The sequence below is a fragment of the Diadema antillarum genome, unplaced genomic scaffold (assembly GCF_040938485.1).
Source record: "Diadema antillarum isolate AM-2024a unplaced genomic scaffold, OU_Dant_1.0 scf00000162, whole genome shotgun sequence".
In the NCBI taxonomy this organism is placed as follows: Eukaryota; Metazoa; Echinodermata; class Echinoidea; order Diadematoida; family Diadematidae; genus Diadema; species Diadema antillarum.
This window is the reverse complement of record NW_027271051.1, coordinates 2,425,948-2,445,173: the sequence shown is the minus strand read 5'-3', so window position 1 is coordinate 2,445,173 and position 19,226 is coordinate 2,425,948. Positions and strand designations below refer to the sequence as shown.

General features: G+C 39.8%; 1 protein-coding gene across 1 annotated transcript; it reads left to right on the top strand.

Annotated features, from left to right (window-relative positions):
* The first annotated feature begins 635 nt into the window (after window positions 1-635).
* On the top strand, window positions 636-4,186 carry LOC139722245 (thyrotropin-releasing hormone receptor-like). The gene has a single exon (XM_071633554.1). The coding sequence runs from the start codon at window positions 903-905 to the stop codon at window positions 2,154-2,156; it is 1,254 nt and encodes a 417-aa protein (XP_071489655.1). The 5' UTR covers window positions 636-902; the 3' UTR covers window positions 2,157-4,186.
* Window positions 4,187-19,226: the final 15,040 nt, after the last annotated feature.

The window sequence follows — 19,226 nt, the reverse complement described above, 5'->3', positions numbered from 1 at the left end:
ACTTGCAAATCTGGTGATGATCCGGTGAGGGCTCATCTGCGGCGGGGTGCAACCTTGAGAAGTACGCCTATGGCCTTGAACAGACGACCTTTTTCCCCCGTATTTTGCTGGTAGCATCTGACCTTGGAACACGACAGGTAGAGCAATGCCATTCACACGTGTGCTTGACAGTTGTTAAATCAGCACATCGTGACTTGTTCGGAGTACCCCCATCGCGATCCTCGTCACGCCTCTAGTTTATCACGAGAGATAAAGTAAATGGACAGAGTAAGTAAATGATTGTTTTGACCTTTGTCAGTAATGAGTGCATGTGTGCTCGCATTGATGCTACTGGGCACGTACCGTGCTTAACTCGACGTCAGACGCAATCAAGTAGATCGAGGGGAACCTAGAACTCGCCAGTTCATTCCATTAAAGACATTTCACGGGACAATTAACGCCTTAAGTGGTGAGTAAGGTGATTAATGCCTATCAAATTACGCGATCAAACTCCCTAGGTCAACGTTAAAAGCTAATGGAAACATTTTCGCCGTCGAGCACTTAAAAACCGTAAAATGTTCATCAGCTGTGTTGAAGACTGCAAAATTGACCTGGCATCGACATTCCTCAAAATAACTACATTACAGCAGTAGCAGATCCGTAAAGTGCTGTGACATGATGAGAGACATACGAAGTATTAGGCAGGTTATTAACGTCTTTTAGATTTTTTCTTTGAAATTTACATTTCAAGGCTTCACATTACTTTATGCGGCACATGATAATTTTGTATTGTAAAGCACAACTCACGAAGAAAGGTAGTATGCCTGAACGTGTCTCCGCGTACGTCACAAATCTCTGCCCACATTAAAACAGTCTTTTCAGCTCTGATTATTCTCCATCAGTCGTGAGGACAGCGTGCCATCATGAGCATCGTAGAGAATAGTTACGTTCACTTTGAAGGGATGGGTGAATTTATGGACATGGGTTTCGACTACGAAAACTACACGGACGGGGTGACCAACGTGTGCTTCATGTCACGCCGCGTGAACTCCACGACCGATGCAGCGACCTACCTCTACGTTGGCTACCATCTGTGGACGGTCAGGCTGATTCAACCGCTAATTCTTACCATAGGCATGATAACAAATCTCGCGTTCCTGTACGTCGTGGCCCGCGTACAGTCCATGCGGACCGTTGTCAATCAGTACCTTGTGCACCTAGCTGTCGCAGATATGCTTTTCCTAATTGGCGCCATAGGGAAGAAACTCTGGCAGTACTGCGAGTCACCCATTAGAGACGATGAGGGCTCGGCGTTGGGACCCGTCATGGTAATTATCAGTCACCTCTTAATCTACACGAATATATTTTCCTCTGAAATCTTGGTGACATTAGTAGCGTTTGAGCGATTCTACGCCGTCTGTAGACCAATGGTCGTATTTGCCGCCAGCTCGAATAATAGAAAAGTAACGAATATACTGTGTCTCATCTGGTTGCAAAGCCTAGCTCTGGCGGCGTCTACATTACCGGCCACCCTGCAGCCATATCTAATATGTGTTATCTGGCCAGACGACTACAAGCATCTTCCAGATACGTGGGTCAAGTACGGACCCATGGACGAGCGCGCTCAAGTGTACGCCTACGTCATGCAGACGGTTCCCTTCTTCGTGGTCATGCTGATCAACAGCGTCCTCTACGTTTGCATAATGAGAGAGATGGAGAGGCGTCTCCTAGCAATGGAGCGCCACGATCTCGACCTTCATACCAACGTGGAGATCCGGAACCAAGTGTCACGTATGCTGGTCGCCAATGGTGTCATCTTCTTCGTCCTAATGGCGCCTTTCCAGTTTGGCTCGTTGATCTTGGCAATTGATCGAATAACTGGGAAACGAATCGAACCGCAGTCATTGGAGCAATTCTTGCAGGTTACGAGGATGATGGTTTATCTCAATTCAGCCGTCAACCCTATCATCTATAACGTCGCGAATTCGCGGTATCGTGCAGCCTTCGAGGAGGCATTCTGTAAGAACCAGTGTCTTAAGCGGCGATCGAGGAGGAGTCCAGCCAAGCAGCTGAGTAATCACAGCTCAGTGTATGCCACTTCGATTACGAAAGCGTCCAACAGTGACTCCAGCCTAGCTGGAAATACTGGAAACAATGGCAACGAAACGTGTGTGTAGAGAAATCTTGTCAAATTGCATTGTTGCATTTTTGATGTATGGTGAGTTCACCAGGCGGTATAGCAACTGTAACTGATCTTTGAGGAAACGATAATCCTTTGTCCATGGTACTTTTGTTCAGAAATTAGTTCCTCTCAAAATATCTATAAATATCAGTCACCCAGTTATAAAAAAAAAAAGATTTAGCAATTTGCATAAATCTTTAAAATGTCAATATCTGAAATACGACTGGAAAAAAAAGGAGAATAAAACATTAGACAAACTACTTAGGCCATGGACATAAGACTAGCCAGGAAATAACTGGCTTTTACAAGTTCTTTTATATTTTAAGAACCAACGATCTTAAACTACAAAGTTTCCCAACCAACATTCACGTGGCTGTTGATTAATCTTCAGGCAGTAAATATGGCGTAGTTTGTCGTCCTTTTTCCTTTTTTTTTTGTGTACAGATATTCGATTTCCAGAAATATACAAATATCGGTTTCCGATACCCTCTCCTGGTAGTCCGTGCATTGAAAGAGAAAAGCAAAATGTTCATTGGCTTGTGTCAGTTCATTTATCAAATCAAAAGGTTGTGTTGTTGGGACTATTTGACATGAATGCACCATACCGAGCTGCGTTGTTGGCTGTACAGTGATGGAAAGACCTCACTGTAAGTGTACTGCCTCATTGCAGGGAGGACCAACTGTGAATGCAGTTAACTTGGAGAACGATGTTTCCTCGTGAATAAAAATTAAAAGTCCACGCGATCTGTAGGCGATTTCTTCTGAGAGACGACAGACTCATCAATGCTTTCCTCACGAGGAATATGGAGTGCCTTTTGACGGAGAATAAGACGCATTTTCTTCAGACGTTACGCACCGCTAAGCGTGCCGTTCTCTGCCGTTCGAAAGGCAATGACAGCACAGAAAACACTGCCCTAGGCAACTTGACAAAGTATCCTCGAAAGGAAAAAATAAATGGAAAGCATTTTGTTGATGACTCAAAAATTATTCCCTACGAACTTTGAATCGCGTGGCTTGAGACTCTAAAGGCGCGGTGCCGAACCTGTGATTAAGAGCGTTAAAAAGGTTCTTTCGAGTACGAATTGCGGTGTGTTTCGTGTTCATCCCATACGAAGGTGCCTCAGTGTCCCGCCTATTTGTTTGGGTGTCGTCTGTATATTTTCAGCACACACGGCAGGTACAGTGACCAAGCACTCTTGTAGAACCACGTCACACAAAACCCGTATATTACAACAGTCATGTTCACCCCCGCTTCATTATGTTTCGCCATCCTGACTATGACTACAGAAAATGGGGAGTTTCATGGTCTGGTGATCCCATATCTTCGTGCCTGTCATTTCAAAGCTTTTATCTCCTTTTGTTTGTAAAAGAATGGTGAATTTGTGATGTTTGATTAAAGGATATTTTTCACGCACAAGTAGTAAATGACACTCACGCATGTACACGAACACACATCCTTAGTAAGCAAACGCAAACATAAAAATATACACACGCATACACTCCCACACCTTTGCACACAGACAGACAGACAGACAGACAGACAGCCATACACACACACACATACACACGCATACGTATACATGCTTTGCACTGGGCAAACCCGGAATCCATTACAGAATATGTTTATGAATGTCCAGTATCTCATGCCGTCCAAAAGATGAAATGACTTGTCATCCCGTTGTACCACTATGGCCACTGGTATATTGTATCCGTCGTAAAACCAAAGTAGCGTCATGCCTATCAGAATTACCGTACTGACCGATCCCAGTAACACCATTAGTAGTTATAGTGACTATGTAAACGGTCCCTCATATAGGTATTTTTGTCCTCTTAAAGGGATGGTGCAGTTTTGGTTGAGATGGGGCTTCAGGTTTCCAGTATTTTTAATGATGATTTTCTGATACAATGAGAAACCTCTTATGAAATATTAACTATCATAGAATTTTAAGAGGAATTTAAAGTCTATTAGTTGATGAAATTGGTTTTGAAATGGATGAGATATTCAAAACAAAGCGATCTACATAAAAGGTGTGACCCACCTTTCATAAGTATCGCTTTGTTTTACTTTTTTATATCTCAGCCATTTCAAAACAGATTTTCATCAAATAAACTCTGAAATCCTCATAGAATTGTATATTCTTTAACATTTTATGAAGTGGTTTGGAAGCATCCTCCCCTAAATCAATACTGTACTATCCCTTTAATTTGTAAATTTGTTTTTTTTTTCCCTTAGTACTGTGTGCATCAAATAAAAAAATCATGAACCTGAATGCAAATATATGCATATAGCAGTCGGTTGAACATTGTAAGAAATAGTTTTTTACCATTGTCCAATGTTTCCTATTCGACACGGAAGATGAGCGGAAAAGCATTGTTCTGAAATCGGATCATGATCGCCTGCAAAACCTAGTCACATAGTCACATTCTTAAGATACTACAAAATATTCCATCTTCCAGTGCTGGTATCATTTTCTATGATTCAAGTTGTGTAAAAGGACATTGTTCGAAACCAAAGTTTGGATGGTCAGGGAAATGGCAATCTTCAAGACGTTCAGTTTTATGTCGCTAATAATCATGAGCGTGTAACATATGCTAATGTTTAAAAGTTCAGATTGTTTATTTGCTGGTGAAAAGGAAATATTTTTACCTTCGTATGCATGAAGTAAGTCGATGGTGTCGGACACTAAAGAAAAAAAAAAAGGAAGTTTACACCAATATCAAGCTTTGTATACACGTATTTTTTATACTTTCATAGTTTACACCGCGTGTAATACCATGATGTAACTGTGTTTACCTTCATATTTGCCGAAGAAGAATCTGAACTCTTTTCTGGCCACGCCCATTTGCATTGATGCTATATCATTGTGACGTACAAAGATGGCTCGTCTCCGATGCTGTCATGCAGGCCAGTGGAGCGTTTCACTGCCCCCAATCTCCCACTATGATTAAAAGCCCCATATTATGGTTATTAGACTGCAAAATTAGTGAGCGAGATTCACACTCATTTAATCATGTACCCGTGACATTCCGTATCTCATGGTTGACTGGCCGTGTACAAACTGAACGACGATTGTTCTGTCTGGCGGGAGGGTGAGGTAGGGGGTTGGGAAGGGAAAATCGTTACAAACATTTAAGCCGTGTCCTCATGTCCTGTGTATATGTATGTCGGAATTAACTGATCGATTGTTCATTAACCAAGGTCATGGCGGAAAGGTTTTGGCGTGACCTGTTTTGTCCTAATGTATATAGGAGAATACTGATCAAAGTATGAATAAAGTCAGTGACATTGTTACATGTAGGTGAGAAAGAATCGTCGCTGTAGTTATTAATGTCTGCGAGAGACGTGTAGCCGAGCTTGTGAGGCATCTTATCAATCTTGATTACGATGAGGGAGACAAAAAAACAAAAACGAGCACATGATATTCAATGGAGACGAATTTTTCATTTTAGACTTCAGATTTCAGACTTTAGACTTCAGATTCATCAAATCACTGTAGTGTACAAACAACAAGTTTCCCGGATGAGAGGTTCTGTGCGTATAAGTTAAAGGTTGACTGTGATACGAGCAAAGTAGTAATGAAGTTGGAGTATGCAACTCTTAACCACACCGTAGTCGACATGACTTTAGCATTGAATTAGATTGATCAGATCAAAAGAGTACTGAAAGTTTCTTCAAAATTTTACTTAGAATAAGAAAGTTTTGGAATTCTCGAGTTACGAATCTTATTTTCACCGCATGGTGACTAGTGGTCACAACCACGTAATGCAAATTAGCTGGGTTGATGACGTCATCTAAAAGCTTTATCTTTGGTTTGTGCACGAAATATGAAACTTATGTTTTGGCAGGTGGTTTAGCAAGTATAATCCCTTCAACTATAGAAGTCGTCACTGTTGGTCCTTGTAACACGACAAAATATGAAGGGAAGGATAAAAGTTTGTTTTGTTTCGTTATGTTTTGTTTTTGTCAAGCTTCCGAAGAAAATGCAGTGTAGATTCATGCATTCGTCGGAGGCTTGTGAGGCCATGTTGTTACCACCATCGCCTCAACAAAGTTGTGTTTGAGGCTGGTACTTGCGTCACTGTTACGTAAAAACGTTCCCTGCATATTCATGTGGATTGAGTGAATGCAGCAATGTTAGTACATGTAGAACACAATAGTGAAAGTTTGTGGAAAAGCATACAATCCGATCAAAAGTTATGAATTTTAGAAGTTTCTACGCATTCAGTGCTTGATGAAAAGACTGCAACAATTTTTAATGTCACATGCGTAAAACAATATAATTAGAATTTTAAAAAAACTCACATTCCTTCAACTTGTCACTGACACATGTTATGGGTAATATTCCCCCTGCTTTCAGAAAGAGGCAAGTCAAGTGTTGTTTTTTTTATAATGCGAGAAAAGTGAAAATATGTTGAATTTTTATCTTCTTTATATCGTTCTATACATATGACATTACATGCTGTAGTATTCATCTGATCCAGCGATGGTGGCACTTAAAATCCATAACTTTTGAACGGATTGTCCAATGTTCCTCAAACTTTCACCGATGTGTTGTATTAATATTGCTGCATTCTCTCAATTCATATGTTTATGAAGGTGAACTTGTCCTTTAAATATCCCATAACCCTCATCATTTGGGTGAAACCTCCACCATCCTCTTGATTAGAGTGTACTCTCTACGGTAAAGCCTACACTTGAACACGGTGTGAAATTACACTTTGAAGAACCCGTGGATTAATGCGCAGTTTCGTCAGCCCGGCGCAGACGGTCCGTGCCCTGTAGCCGCCATTTTTATCAGCGATGAAATACATCATCAAGGAGAGCACAGATCACATGTGTTCCACAGGCCGACATTGCTATCCATCAGCGCAGGCACGAGTGTCGGCAGTTTGTATTAATTTGTAAATTAAAGACTATGGGGTCAAACCCTGACTCCTATAACTCGACATATGGCGCTGTTAAACAAAATGCCGATATCGTGTCATGGAGTCGTAAGAGAGATGCTTAAAGAATATTCTAAGAATAATCGTTAAGTCCTGGGGTCTCCGCTGTGAAAATATCATAATAACATCAACAATATGTAACTTCTAGCTGTTCCGCTTTCTAAAGACATAATCATCAAAGACGTGCAAAAATCATGCATAAAAACATGCAAAAAATGTTGAATTGTGCTGCGACGTGAAAAAAAAAAAACTTCAGAGAAATATCGAGAAAGAGATTCTGACAGAAGAAGAAGCCAAAGAAAGAGAAAATCTAAGAGAATGCCCATGCGGTGATGAAACACTTTATGAAACTATCACCATGTAGTAGTAACGTGACGAAAAGGGGCAGTGGTAAATGGACAAACGTTCATCATACAAAAGCTTTTGAGACGGGGACACTAATACTTGGTAAGACTTTTTTTTTGTTAAGAGGTCTTTATTTCTTTGTTGTTGTCGGGTTTTATTTGTTTGTTTGTATTTTCTTTTTGGTAAGATTGCGAGTGAGAATATCGTTTTTGTGACTATTCACGACCTGAAAAGCGACAAGTGAGAATGTGTGTGAAATAGTTCATCCCATCGTAAAGCATTACCCTAATGTCGTTATGAATAAAATGGCCGGGGGGTTCGTCCGTTCAAAAGAGACCTTTTTGATCGTCATACAAAACTGAAAACAACAACAACAACGACAACAACAACAACGACAAATTTCAGCGAGGAACTTGACTCTCGTGGTTGATTGATTGGTTCCTAGCTGCTGGCATGGCTGGCACAGTAAACGTGCAAGTTGCCATTACTACAAAGTGCTTTATTGTGGAACAGATCTCTGAGCTCTCATGCAAGTAAGTCCTCTGTGTAGAATTACCATTCATAGTGATGGTGGAGAATCCTTAGGTTATTATTTTGTTATTGTTGTTGTTGTAATTGTCAACTTTAGATTTGAACCCTAACCCCTAAAGTAAAAACTTTCTAGAAAGAAGGGAGATGAGATTTGTTTGAAGAAGGTATTCCACATGGAAACAAAATATTTGATGTAGGGTTACGAACAAAACGCATTTCATGCAACAACAAAAATGCCACTCTCCCCCCCCCCCTTTCTCTCTCCCTTTTAGGCAGAAAATCGTTTCCATCTAGGAAATAACTTTTGTGAAAGACAATAGAACAAGAAAGAAAGTTGAATACCATACAGACCAATATTTTTCTCGATGAGAAAACCATTCGCGCAATCATCTCCTGTAATTCCAGCATTCATGAACTCAAATTTTTTGGTCAATAACAGTCATCGTGTGTGTAGCTTCAAATCCCTCACCTCAATTTTTCTTCTTCTGTTTTTATCACTATCATTATTATTCTTGGCATCGTTTCTGTCACGCGTTGCCCTACATTCGAGTCTGCGCCAGAGTAATCGAGCGAACATTTACTAATGTTTAGACTTGTACAAACACACAGAATCCGAGTGGGGATACAACGCGGGCTTGTCATGATGATTGCTTGATCTATATCATGTGTAATTTCAATTTATTCCACATACAAACTCGCCCTGTTCTATATAAGCTTGTCAGGTCTCTGCACCTTTTCATACATCAGCGCTTACACATTTTTTTTTTGGGGGGGGGGTGGGGGGGAGGGGGCAGTGTAAGGGGCCTTCTTTTACTGTGATCAGTTCAGAGTTTGAGATGAGCTTTCCAGCATCTCTCCATGTATCAGGCAATCAGAAAACGAGGAAAGATATAAAATGAACATATCTGCAAGCACACTCTGCGTAACAATCATAACGAATCAATATGATAGTGACTGAGTGTCATAGATTAGAAACTATAAGAATATAATGGATATCTATCTATCGATCTATATATATATATATATATATATATATATATATATATATTGCATATTACATAAAGTATATATTACCTGACATATAGAGATACATTTTTTAATATGCATAATGATTATGCATTTATACTTATGTCTTTACTCATATTTCTAGAAACATGCAGTATATAATGTATATGAAATCATGTGATACAAATATCAAACTTGAGCGCAGGCATGCACTTTATGTCAACATTTGTCACTTTCATATCGATTTTGTTACTTAGGTTCTCCATTTCCCCCGTCTGGTTACATTGTAAGATACACACGAGATTAGATACGGTCATAAAGAAATAATCACCATTTTGACAATAGTATTTCCCGCAAAATGAAGTGGCCAGTAATGACTTCATTTAATGACGATCTTGTCTCTACATTTTTGCACTGATTCTTCTAAAACGCTTATTATTAAGTCAGTGTTGTGACATTTCTTCGTCCACACCTGTCATCACAACAACAGAATGGAATATTCGATCAAAAATCGATAAAGTAGAATGATGTACAGGATATATAGGTATACAGCGCTAACATGTTTGTGTAATACAAACCCCCATACCCTCCAAGCACTCTCACACCGTATGATTTCTTTTACGACTGGAAGTAGCAGTACGTGAAATAGTTCTGGAAAAATATTCAGCGCTCATTAGCAGACACTTAGATGAGAGACAACCCTTGATCTGGATGCATTAATATCCGGTCTCTTTAATGACCTGCCCCATTTGATTTCCCGCCAATGTGATTCCTAATTGCACGAATTTTATGTTAGGAATTATGCGCAATTACCATCACATATCACGATCCTTTCTTGCTGTAAAAACGGCGGCGCTACACGTGTAATTGAATCATCTGAATACGACACAGCTCAGGTCGACGAGAAAAAGAGAGAAATAGAGAGAGGGAGAGAGATAGAGAGAGAGAGAGAGAGAGAGAGGGAGAGAGAGAGAGAGAGGGGGGGAGGGAGGGAGGGAGAGAGGAAAAAATGGCGAGGAACGAATATTGTTTCGCTCCGGTCGAGCTTGAAATTAATTACGCTCTCAAGGTTATGTCCACGCTGGCGCTTTAAAGTATTTACACGCTCCGGTAATGTCATTTTGCCTTACGACAGGACTTTAACGACAGTGGAATTATGATAATTTTCCTGTGCTTGTTGTTTCTCTGTCAAATCGTCCTTTAGTTTCAAACCAAGGCGAAAAAGTACGTTGCTCTTTGGCTGCACAATTAGAAAAAACAGCAATCCAGAAATGATCATAAATAATCAAGGGTACTTTAGAAACTGTTTGAAAATTTAATGATTTTGCCTCAACATCTTACTGGTGTAAAATCCATAGATTTTCTAATCTTCAGTGCATTCTGTGAATTCATTGAATTATTCAGAAAATAATTATCAATTATTAATCATCATTCTCTTTTAGCAAAGCGTTGGTGTGATGTCTTTATCATATCATAGGCAAAAACCCTCAGCCAAACATTACATGTCACTAGATCAAACCAGCCTAAAACGACCCATAATCGTGGGCAATGGAGTCGCTCCGGAAAGAATAGTGCATCACGATCTTTGGAAGATGTTAACATGTTGGCGTTTTGGACACGCACACTACTTGTGCTACTCTGATGTGATTATTTCGGACCCCCTCCCCGACAAAAAAAAAAGGATGAAATGAAATTAAAATGGTTGTTTAGTCAAGAAGCATAAAAGACACAATGACAGTCTCCACTCATCATATTCCCTTTCAATTTTTTCCATTTGTTCTCTGCTTCCACCGAAATAAACATAATATAAGAAAATTACAAAATGATCTTGAGTAGTAATAGCTGACGGTACGATGAAAATTACAGATAACTTACGAATTAAAAGCATGTATTATAACTTAAAACGAAACTTGCTACATTGTCCATGATTTGAGGAAAGAAAAAAAATGAGGGATCCATTAAAAAGTTGAGCTTGAACCATTAAGTTAAGCCAGCACCAATGAGCTAGTCTTCCATCGCCAAGTGCGCTATCATTTGGAGACTTGAAATAAACGACAGTATATACTGTCAAGATCGAAAACTTAGTGGCGATTTGTGAAGACGTGAACGTGGAGGCGTGTAAGTACAATCTTACGGACTCGGCACGTAAGGGCTTAATGATTGCAAATGAAAGCTTACAACTTGATTTAATTTGATTTGACTCGATTTATTGGTTTCTGGATCATCATCATGCATAGATCAGTATACTTATATTCACAACGGAATACAATACACATATGCATATATATAAAACCCTATGTGAAACGAACAAAGTGGTGCATTAACCCAAGAAAGTTGATTAACCATAAAGAAGAGATAAAGGAATTCAAGATTGTACACACCTGCAGCCGCTTACGCATGCCCTATATACGTTTCGTTGACTAGCTAGAAGGAAAAGAAGTCAGAAAACCTGTCTATTTCTGTCTTAATATACCTGCTTAGGAGAAAATCGACATGAATTTTTAAAAAGATCTTGTTTTTCCCTTGTCATAGACTGACAATCGCTCTTTATGGAATGGCGCAAGTATGCCCACAGCTTCATCCATGTAATATCAATAACAGGCATTGATATTTTTTGACAATTATAAAGTAATTAATCCCCGATCAATGTCTCAGGCTCGTTTCCATTTTTATTCCAGAGTTATATTGTCTTTGAAGTAATTACATCTATCAAAAGTATTGTTTAAAAGGAAATATATTTGCCAATTAATTTCACTGTATCGTCATCTCATTGGCATATACCTTGTTAATTTGTACTCTGTTGAAAATGGCATGTATTTTGAATTGAATTGAATTGAAGTGAATATCAATATCTACCAGTATATAAGTTACCTCAGACAAGATGAGAGCAGTGCCATAATGCAATCGAGTTATGGCCCCATCACATTGTTATTGAATGAGGTCGTTCTCTAGCGCCACCCCCGCCCCAAACATTACACACGAAGGGTCGTCGTTGCCAGTTCCATAGATACATTTCCATAGACACCTTGCATCTCTTTTTATTGCACACACACAGCTAGTGACGTCAACGTCGTGCGGTAGTATGAAAAGAACAACAAACAAACAAACAAAAACACGTGTGATGTCGCTGATATGACACCCAAGGAGCCCAGCTTCTGACTTCAAGATTTAGTGGTATAAAAGGGTGATGGACGGCCATTGTACGTAATTACCCTACTGCGTACTCGTACAAGGGATATAACCCTTACCCTTTATAACCATTAGTCATGCGATGAGCGGCTACCAGGAGGTTGATCGATGGCACAAATTTCGATTGAGTCATCTTGGCAATCATTCATGCCCATCGCCCCGTCTAGCTGGAAACAACAGCCCGGGCATTTAAAGATAGATTATTTATCTCCCCCCCCCCCCCCCCCCCCGCGCCCACCCCCGCTTCTGTCGCCTACTCCAACATAAGTCGATAGTGGTATCTACTTATCCACCCCTTCTCTTCCTTATCCTCCTCAACCCCTTCTTCCACACATCTGTCCGTAATCACAGGGACAAAATGGGGGCAATTGATGGTACGGCTAGATACTCGAGTTCAGTGAATACATTTTCTCCAAGGTTATGACCAGGGACATGACAAGGCTTACATCACGAAGAGTTACGATAAGGATGAGAGCAAAAGTGAATTCCAACTCTGATATAATTACGAAATTCATGAGAAGAAAGGTGCAATCCGCTGTTCAGCTAACATTGAAAGTATAAAGTATACATAGTATTTCTTACAAGTTATGTTATGAGTTTCAACACGCTGACAAACTTTTCTTTTATTGTCTTAACTATCCAGGGTTGCCTTTTAAGTGTTCTCAGAAATAACTCTGCTTTCATCATTATCCAGAATTGCGAGATGCCCCCCTCCGTTGAGATGGAATGTTTCAAGTAAAACACATTGTGAAGCATTCCGAGAAAGAAATCTTGTTTTGATTGCATTTTCTTCTGCTTCTCATGTCAAAACAACGGAGACTTACATTGTTGTAAAAAGTTAAACGAGATTACAAAGGAGGAAAATTAAATACGATCTCATGTAATATTACAGCATAACCATTGCAAACTATTTATGGTTGCATAAATAAAAAAAGGCAGTACATTTGATTCAAGAAGGAAGCAGGAGACCGTCATCGTAAACATGGCTTTGCTAGACTGACGGCCTTATCCTGCTTATGGAGAATTTAACCATGGAGCTACCAGCGACTAGCGACTAGCTCCGTAATTTAACTCAGGCTTGCCTCTCACAAACTGCAGATTTTTTGCAATGGTACGTAAAGGGAGAAAAGTATGAGGTATAGTGCTGTGCAGAATGTGCACATCTCACCCAAGAATTTTTTTTTTTTTTTTTTGGGGGGGGGTTCTCTTCTGTTCTGTTTTCTTTTTGAAGAAGCGAGATTTGAACCCAAGACCTCGTGTTTCAGAGTCCATCGCCTCAACCACAGTACCACCCCACCACTACCTGGTTGATGCAGTCAAGCATGCCACCGTATAAAACAAAGATTCTGAAGGGCAGGAGAAATTAGTCTCCTAGCTCTTAAGAAGGCACAATATTCGCTCGGAGGATCTCCACAATTGAGTGGGTGAAATAGAAATAGATAGAGGGAACCCATTCATGTTTCATAAATCCATGATTAACTTTCGTAGATCAAACAAAGATTTTAACAAACTCGGCCTCTCGAAAAAAAAAATGAGTCGGGTACACTATTCAGAGGTACTCATTAAAACAATCTTTTGCTATGTGACAGCACGTTATGTTCTGTGTCACATCACTCCATATTTTAATTGCCTTTTAGTTCCTGAATTAAAGTCCACGGGGACTTACGAAACTGATTGTTTCCGGCGCCATAATTGACATAGATTTTCGTCAACTTTTCGCACCCCTCCCCCCTCCCCCCCCCCCCAAAAAAAAAAGAAATAGAAGTCCGAGAGAGAAACCTTTGTCCTTCGCATCAAAGTCCTTTTGTGTTGAATTGACTTTAACAGCAAAGACGACTTTAAGGGGGAAATTATTGTACCGGCTCATCATGGACCAAAACATGATTTCTGGAGTTTTTTTTTTTCGTGGACAAATCAATGAAAGAGTGATGAAATAATTACATTATCAACCCATCTACTTTGCGCTTGTTGTTAGGACCGACATCATTGGTATTATATAGAAACATTTTAAAACGTTTTAATTCTAAACGTTCGTTTTCCTTTCTCCGTTTCATATACATTTTACCAATTTTGGTCTTTTGATTGACCTGTAATGTAGTCATTACAATCAACACATGCACAGGATGTGGCATTACGTTAAAATGATAGAAGATTGACCTTTATTTACATTCAGTTCCATGGTTACAGGCTTTGACAAGATCATACTGGATATTACATGAATTTACTAAGAGCTTTGGGGTCAAGCAAGACCTTTGTATTTATTCGACAGTAGTTTCAAGAATCTCAATGTTGTGATTGTAGTTAAAGGGGAAGGCTAATAACAGATCAGTGGGAATCAGTGGAAATGCTGGGAGATGATTGTTCCAATCTTTGTGGGATTCATTCAAGAGTTCATTGTATATCTATTGTTGTGTGAAAATTATTTGCTTCAGAATGGTCTCATATTCAAGTAATGTGCAGTTTAATGTTTCCAGGTTAGCATGCCTGGTCAGTGACGGGGCATTAAGCTGCACCTTACTTGAATATGAGACCGTTCTGAAGCAAATTATTTCCACACAACAATGAATATATAATGTACTCTTAAATGAATCCCACAAGAATTGGAACAATCATCCCCCAGCATTCGCACTGATTCCCACTGATCAGTTACTAGCCTTCCCCTTTAAGGTCGATAATTGCAAATAAGAAGTTTTTGAGTTTTTTTCCTCACTCTCCATCTCTCTCTCTCTACTATGTCTATCTACTTATATCGCTCTCTTTCTATCCATCTATATTTTAGTGGGGTTTTTTTCTCTCTCTCTCACTTACGCTCTCCTGTTATAAGGGAGAAAAAAGAGCTAAACATGGATTATGCTGTTGATACAGAACGACCGTTTGTATATAGACCTACCTGGTATAATGTGTGTGTTTGGTGTGTGTGTGTGTGTGTGTGTGTGTGTGTGTGTGTGTGTGTGTGTGTGTGTGTGTGTGCGTGTGCGTGTGTGTGTCCCCCCTCTCTCTCTCTCCAATTACCTTTTTTTTTAAAACAGAAGACAGTCGTCCTGACAGTGTAATATTGATTACAAGTGCTTGTTGTACCAGATGAAGCTTAATGCCACACACAGTAATGGGAAAGTCAGACCTGCTGCGCGAAAGATTTCATCATGCTTGTGTGGAACCAATAAAGGCATGAAATTGCGCGATTCTTACAGTCCGGAAATATTTTATTCCATAAGAGATTAAAGAAAAAAAACATTTCATTTTCCCCTAGTAATCTAAGTCTAAAAAGCACAGCGATAATCAAAGATGTATGTATAGTTTTTTCTTTAGATTACGTTGATGATGAGAAATGGTTATGATGATGATGATGATGATGATGATGATGATGATGATGATGATGATGATGATGATGATTACAGTAGAAATAGTGTTGGGAATGGCATCATAATCGTGACAATGTTCGTGATAGCCCAGAAGTTATCATTTGGAAAGTGCAGAACAGCTATGGAAGGTTTTGAACATCCATTTTTCGACAAATATATATACATTCTTCATTTTATTTGTTTTCTGAACTCTGAATCTTCATCCTTCATTGACATAATTCTTATACATGGCACACTGTATGTTTATTAACCCTATCTCTCGTTTTTTTCTTTCCGGAAAAAAAGGGGGGCTGTCCTTTGCCTAATACTCCCATATGGGTTTTTTCCCACAATTTTCCATTAATCCACCTGTGAGTTCAAATTGTGGCACTAAGCAATCAATATTCTCTTTGAAAATGTTGAAGACAGCAGGATTGCTGGAACCAGCTCTCTTGATTTTAGATTGATAACCCACTTTGCTACCGATTGCTACAACTCGTAACACAGTACACTTCAATAGGAAAATCGCATTTATATCACACTGCGCGTGTCGTCGTTCCTCGATACAAACACAAATCGTAGGCTTAACCTTGTTGATGACCTTTTACTCTGCCAAATGGGATGTTTTGTCATTATCGTCATCGAAGTTTTCACTCATAACAATGCAGGTACGAACAAGTCATTTCACAATTGGCAAGCATACCTGACTGATTCCTTGCCCGTTAAAAGCATTATTAGAAATGGCATGAAAAACTGACTTCGGCATGGTCGAGTCGGATTGATGTGCACTTCGTATTGTTCATCGGGCCCACTTATTCCCTTGCGAATAGGGAAAATAGTACATTAACCCTTACGGGACCAGTCGCGCTTAATAGGTGCAATCTTGGTAAGGTGTACTGAAACATGCATAACAACATGAAATCAACTCATAGGTTTAATCTGTGGATCGAAGTACTCCTTCCTGCCGCCGTCACGAGCACAAATGACAAGTTTGAAAGGCGAGACATAATCTGGAAGCCCCGTGGCCGTTAGAAATAACATGGCGCTTTCGGTACGCATGACCTTTATGGGCTCGTGCGCAAAAAGTGATCACGTATTCCCTTGACAGACGAACTACTCTATCTTTTTACCCCCACTGCCTAAGAAGGCAATCACATAAAAACAGCAATGAACGTGTCTTTGATCATCTCTCTGTATTACCTCTTTTCTTTGCCGGTTGCATGTAGCTGATAAGACTGACAGTTTTCATTTCCAGATCATAGTGCAGAACTTTACAGAGTTGAATGATATTTCCGTTTTCACCCCGACGCTCTGTACTGTGTGTGGTTTTTACTGGAAGTTTCCACAGCCCGCATTTCGCGCATTTCTGAAAAGGAACTGTGTACCACATCACTCGAATGCCCGAAGACAAATTTTTCTAACATTCAAATCCTCTGGCTCTCGAAAGCACTGGAGATCGACCTTATTTCGAACAAAGTTCAGAGAAAGAAGTCTTACTACAACTTAAAAGTTGTCTTAAAAACCACATCCATCGTTTTCATGATGACCATTATGAAAGTTATCGTGGTTGTATCAGTAGTGGTAGTGGTAGTAGTAGAAGTAGTAATAGTAGTTGCAGTAGTAGTACCAGTCGTCTTAAAAGTAGTAGAAGCACTACTAGTAGTAGAAGTAGTAGTAGTAGTAGTAGTAGTAGCAGTAGTAGCAGTAGTCACAACAGCAGCAGCAGCAGTAGCAGCAGCAGCAGCAGCAGTAGTAGTAGTAGTGGTGGTATTGGGAATGCTCATATCATCTTCATTATCTTCACCACCACCACCACCACCACCATCATCATCATCATCATCGTCATCAAAGTAAAGTACATTTTGACATAAAAAGTGCATCTGGCGCTGACATCATACATCGCTGATGATGTCAGTATGATCAGTATGGAAATCAGTATGATCAGTATGGAAATCATACCAACAAATTTGGAAAACATAAGACACCTATTATTACCAAAGAGAAGAGTAAAATAGGAACACATGAAGCATGGATACCGTAAGTCACCTATCGCAGGTATGGAGCCGCTCCTTACCATAATTCCATTCCATTCCATTAACCACAGGGAATCCCACAGGCTACAGCAAGTGGCAGATGAGCGTAAATTGGAAAATTGAATGACAAGTTGTTTCAGTAGGATAGATACGAGGGCCTTCGAGAGGCGGGGGCGGGTGGGAGAAAGGAGGACTGCACTATTCATGGGGCTTTTCCAGACCCTGCTAGTAGAGTTCGACTTCTTCCCCTCTTCTTCTTCTCCCCACGTGGCACCAAGTGCTTGGATGATACCGTTATCTGACTATGGAATTGGTATAATCACCTGGCATACTGCATGGGGCTGAAGACAAGGGGTCGGCATCTTCGGTGCGTTCTCCTGTGTGTATTTGGACCGGAACACTTCACTGGTGTGCATCCTGAACTTTGCGATGAATTAATGAATAGGAGTCTTTTACGTGGACGAGGTCTGACTCTCGTATACGGGACCCTCATTTTATATCCTATCAGAGGGACAGAGTGTTTTGCCTCTCTCTATAGAGGGGCGGTATGAACACACACACACACTCACTCTCACAGCATCGCCCGGCTAGACTCCCCTTCCTCACTAGGACTCGAACCGAGCCATTTGATTGCAAAGCAGACGCGTTACCGACTGAACCCTCTTGCCGCGCAATGGATTTCACCTGCTGCAATTCACAAGCCCTTATGCCCCCTGCGAACTAAGACTAGCTGTAGTGAACTCCATGCGAGGAAGTGTAGTGACCTATTAGATTGTCGGAAGGGAGACAGATTCTTCAGTAGAAGTAGGTTGATTTAAGAAGCTTAGTTAAGAGCAAGATCGCATCATATCTTCGGTTTGACTTGCGCATATATTGTATGACAGACGTTATGACTTCAAAATGTCGAACCAAAAACGGTTAATGTTGGTTGCTAAAAACAAAGCATTTACCGTAAAAAACATCAAAAACAAGCATAAGTTTGGACTTCATTTTGTGACGCAACAATGGTATTAAACTTCCTCTTGTCACCGCCTATTGTTTAAGAATATTAAGGATAAATGCACGATAAATACAAAGTGTTTTTATGGACAAAAACAAAAGATGCAAACTCTCTACTCTTGACGTTGTTTGAAGCCAAAATGATTGGTTAATATTATGACTGTCTCTAATCTCTTTCAAATTGAACTATTTCAAATGGTGCTGATTTTACAAAAACAGACTATCGTATTCCCTCCTCATACGGAGGAGTTTTCAAGTGGTATAGCGGCCAATGCAATCAAAGAGGCCAACAATCACTTTATATTTATGGGCGGCATTCCAGAAGAGCAAAATGTAGAGTTTCGCAAATCACGAAAACAGCCAGAAGCCAAAAAGAAACAGTTTTCTAGACATATGCTAGTTGTGTTAAACTGACTGACGTCAAATATTTCAAAAGTTTTTTGATGTTAAGCAAGGCGGTATTGCAGAAGGCAGAGTGCAGGACTTCATGATAAACGAAAGAATCCAAGGTGGCAAACATCAAAGCTTGTACAAAAAAAAAATGATAATGCAGTTGCTATGTAAACAGGGGATAAATTGAGATCAGCCTGTCAAAACCAAATAAATATATGTATATGATATATATATATATATATATATATATATATATATATATATATCACCACAGCTCAAATCTAA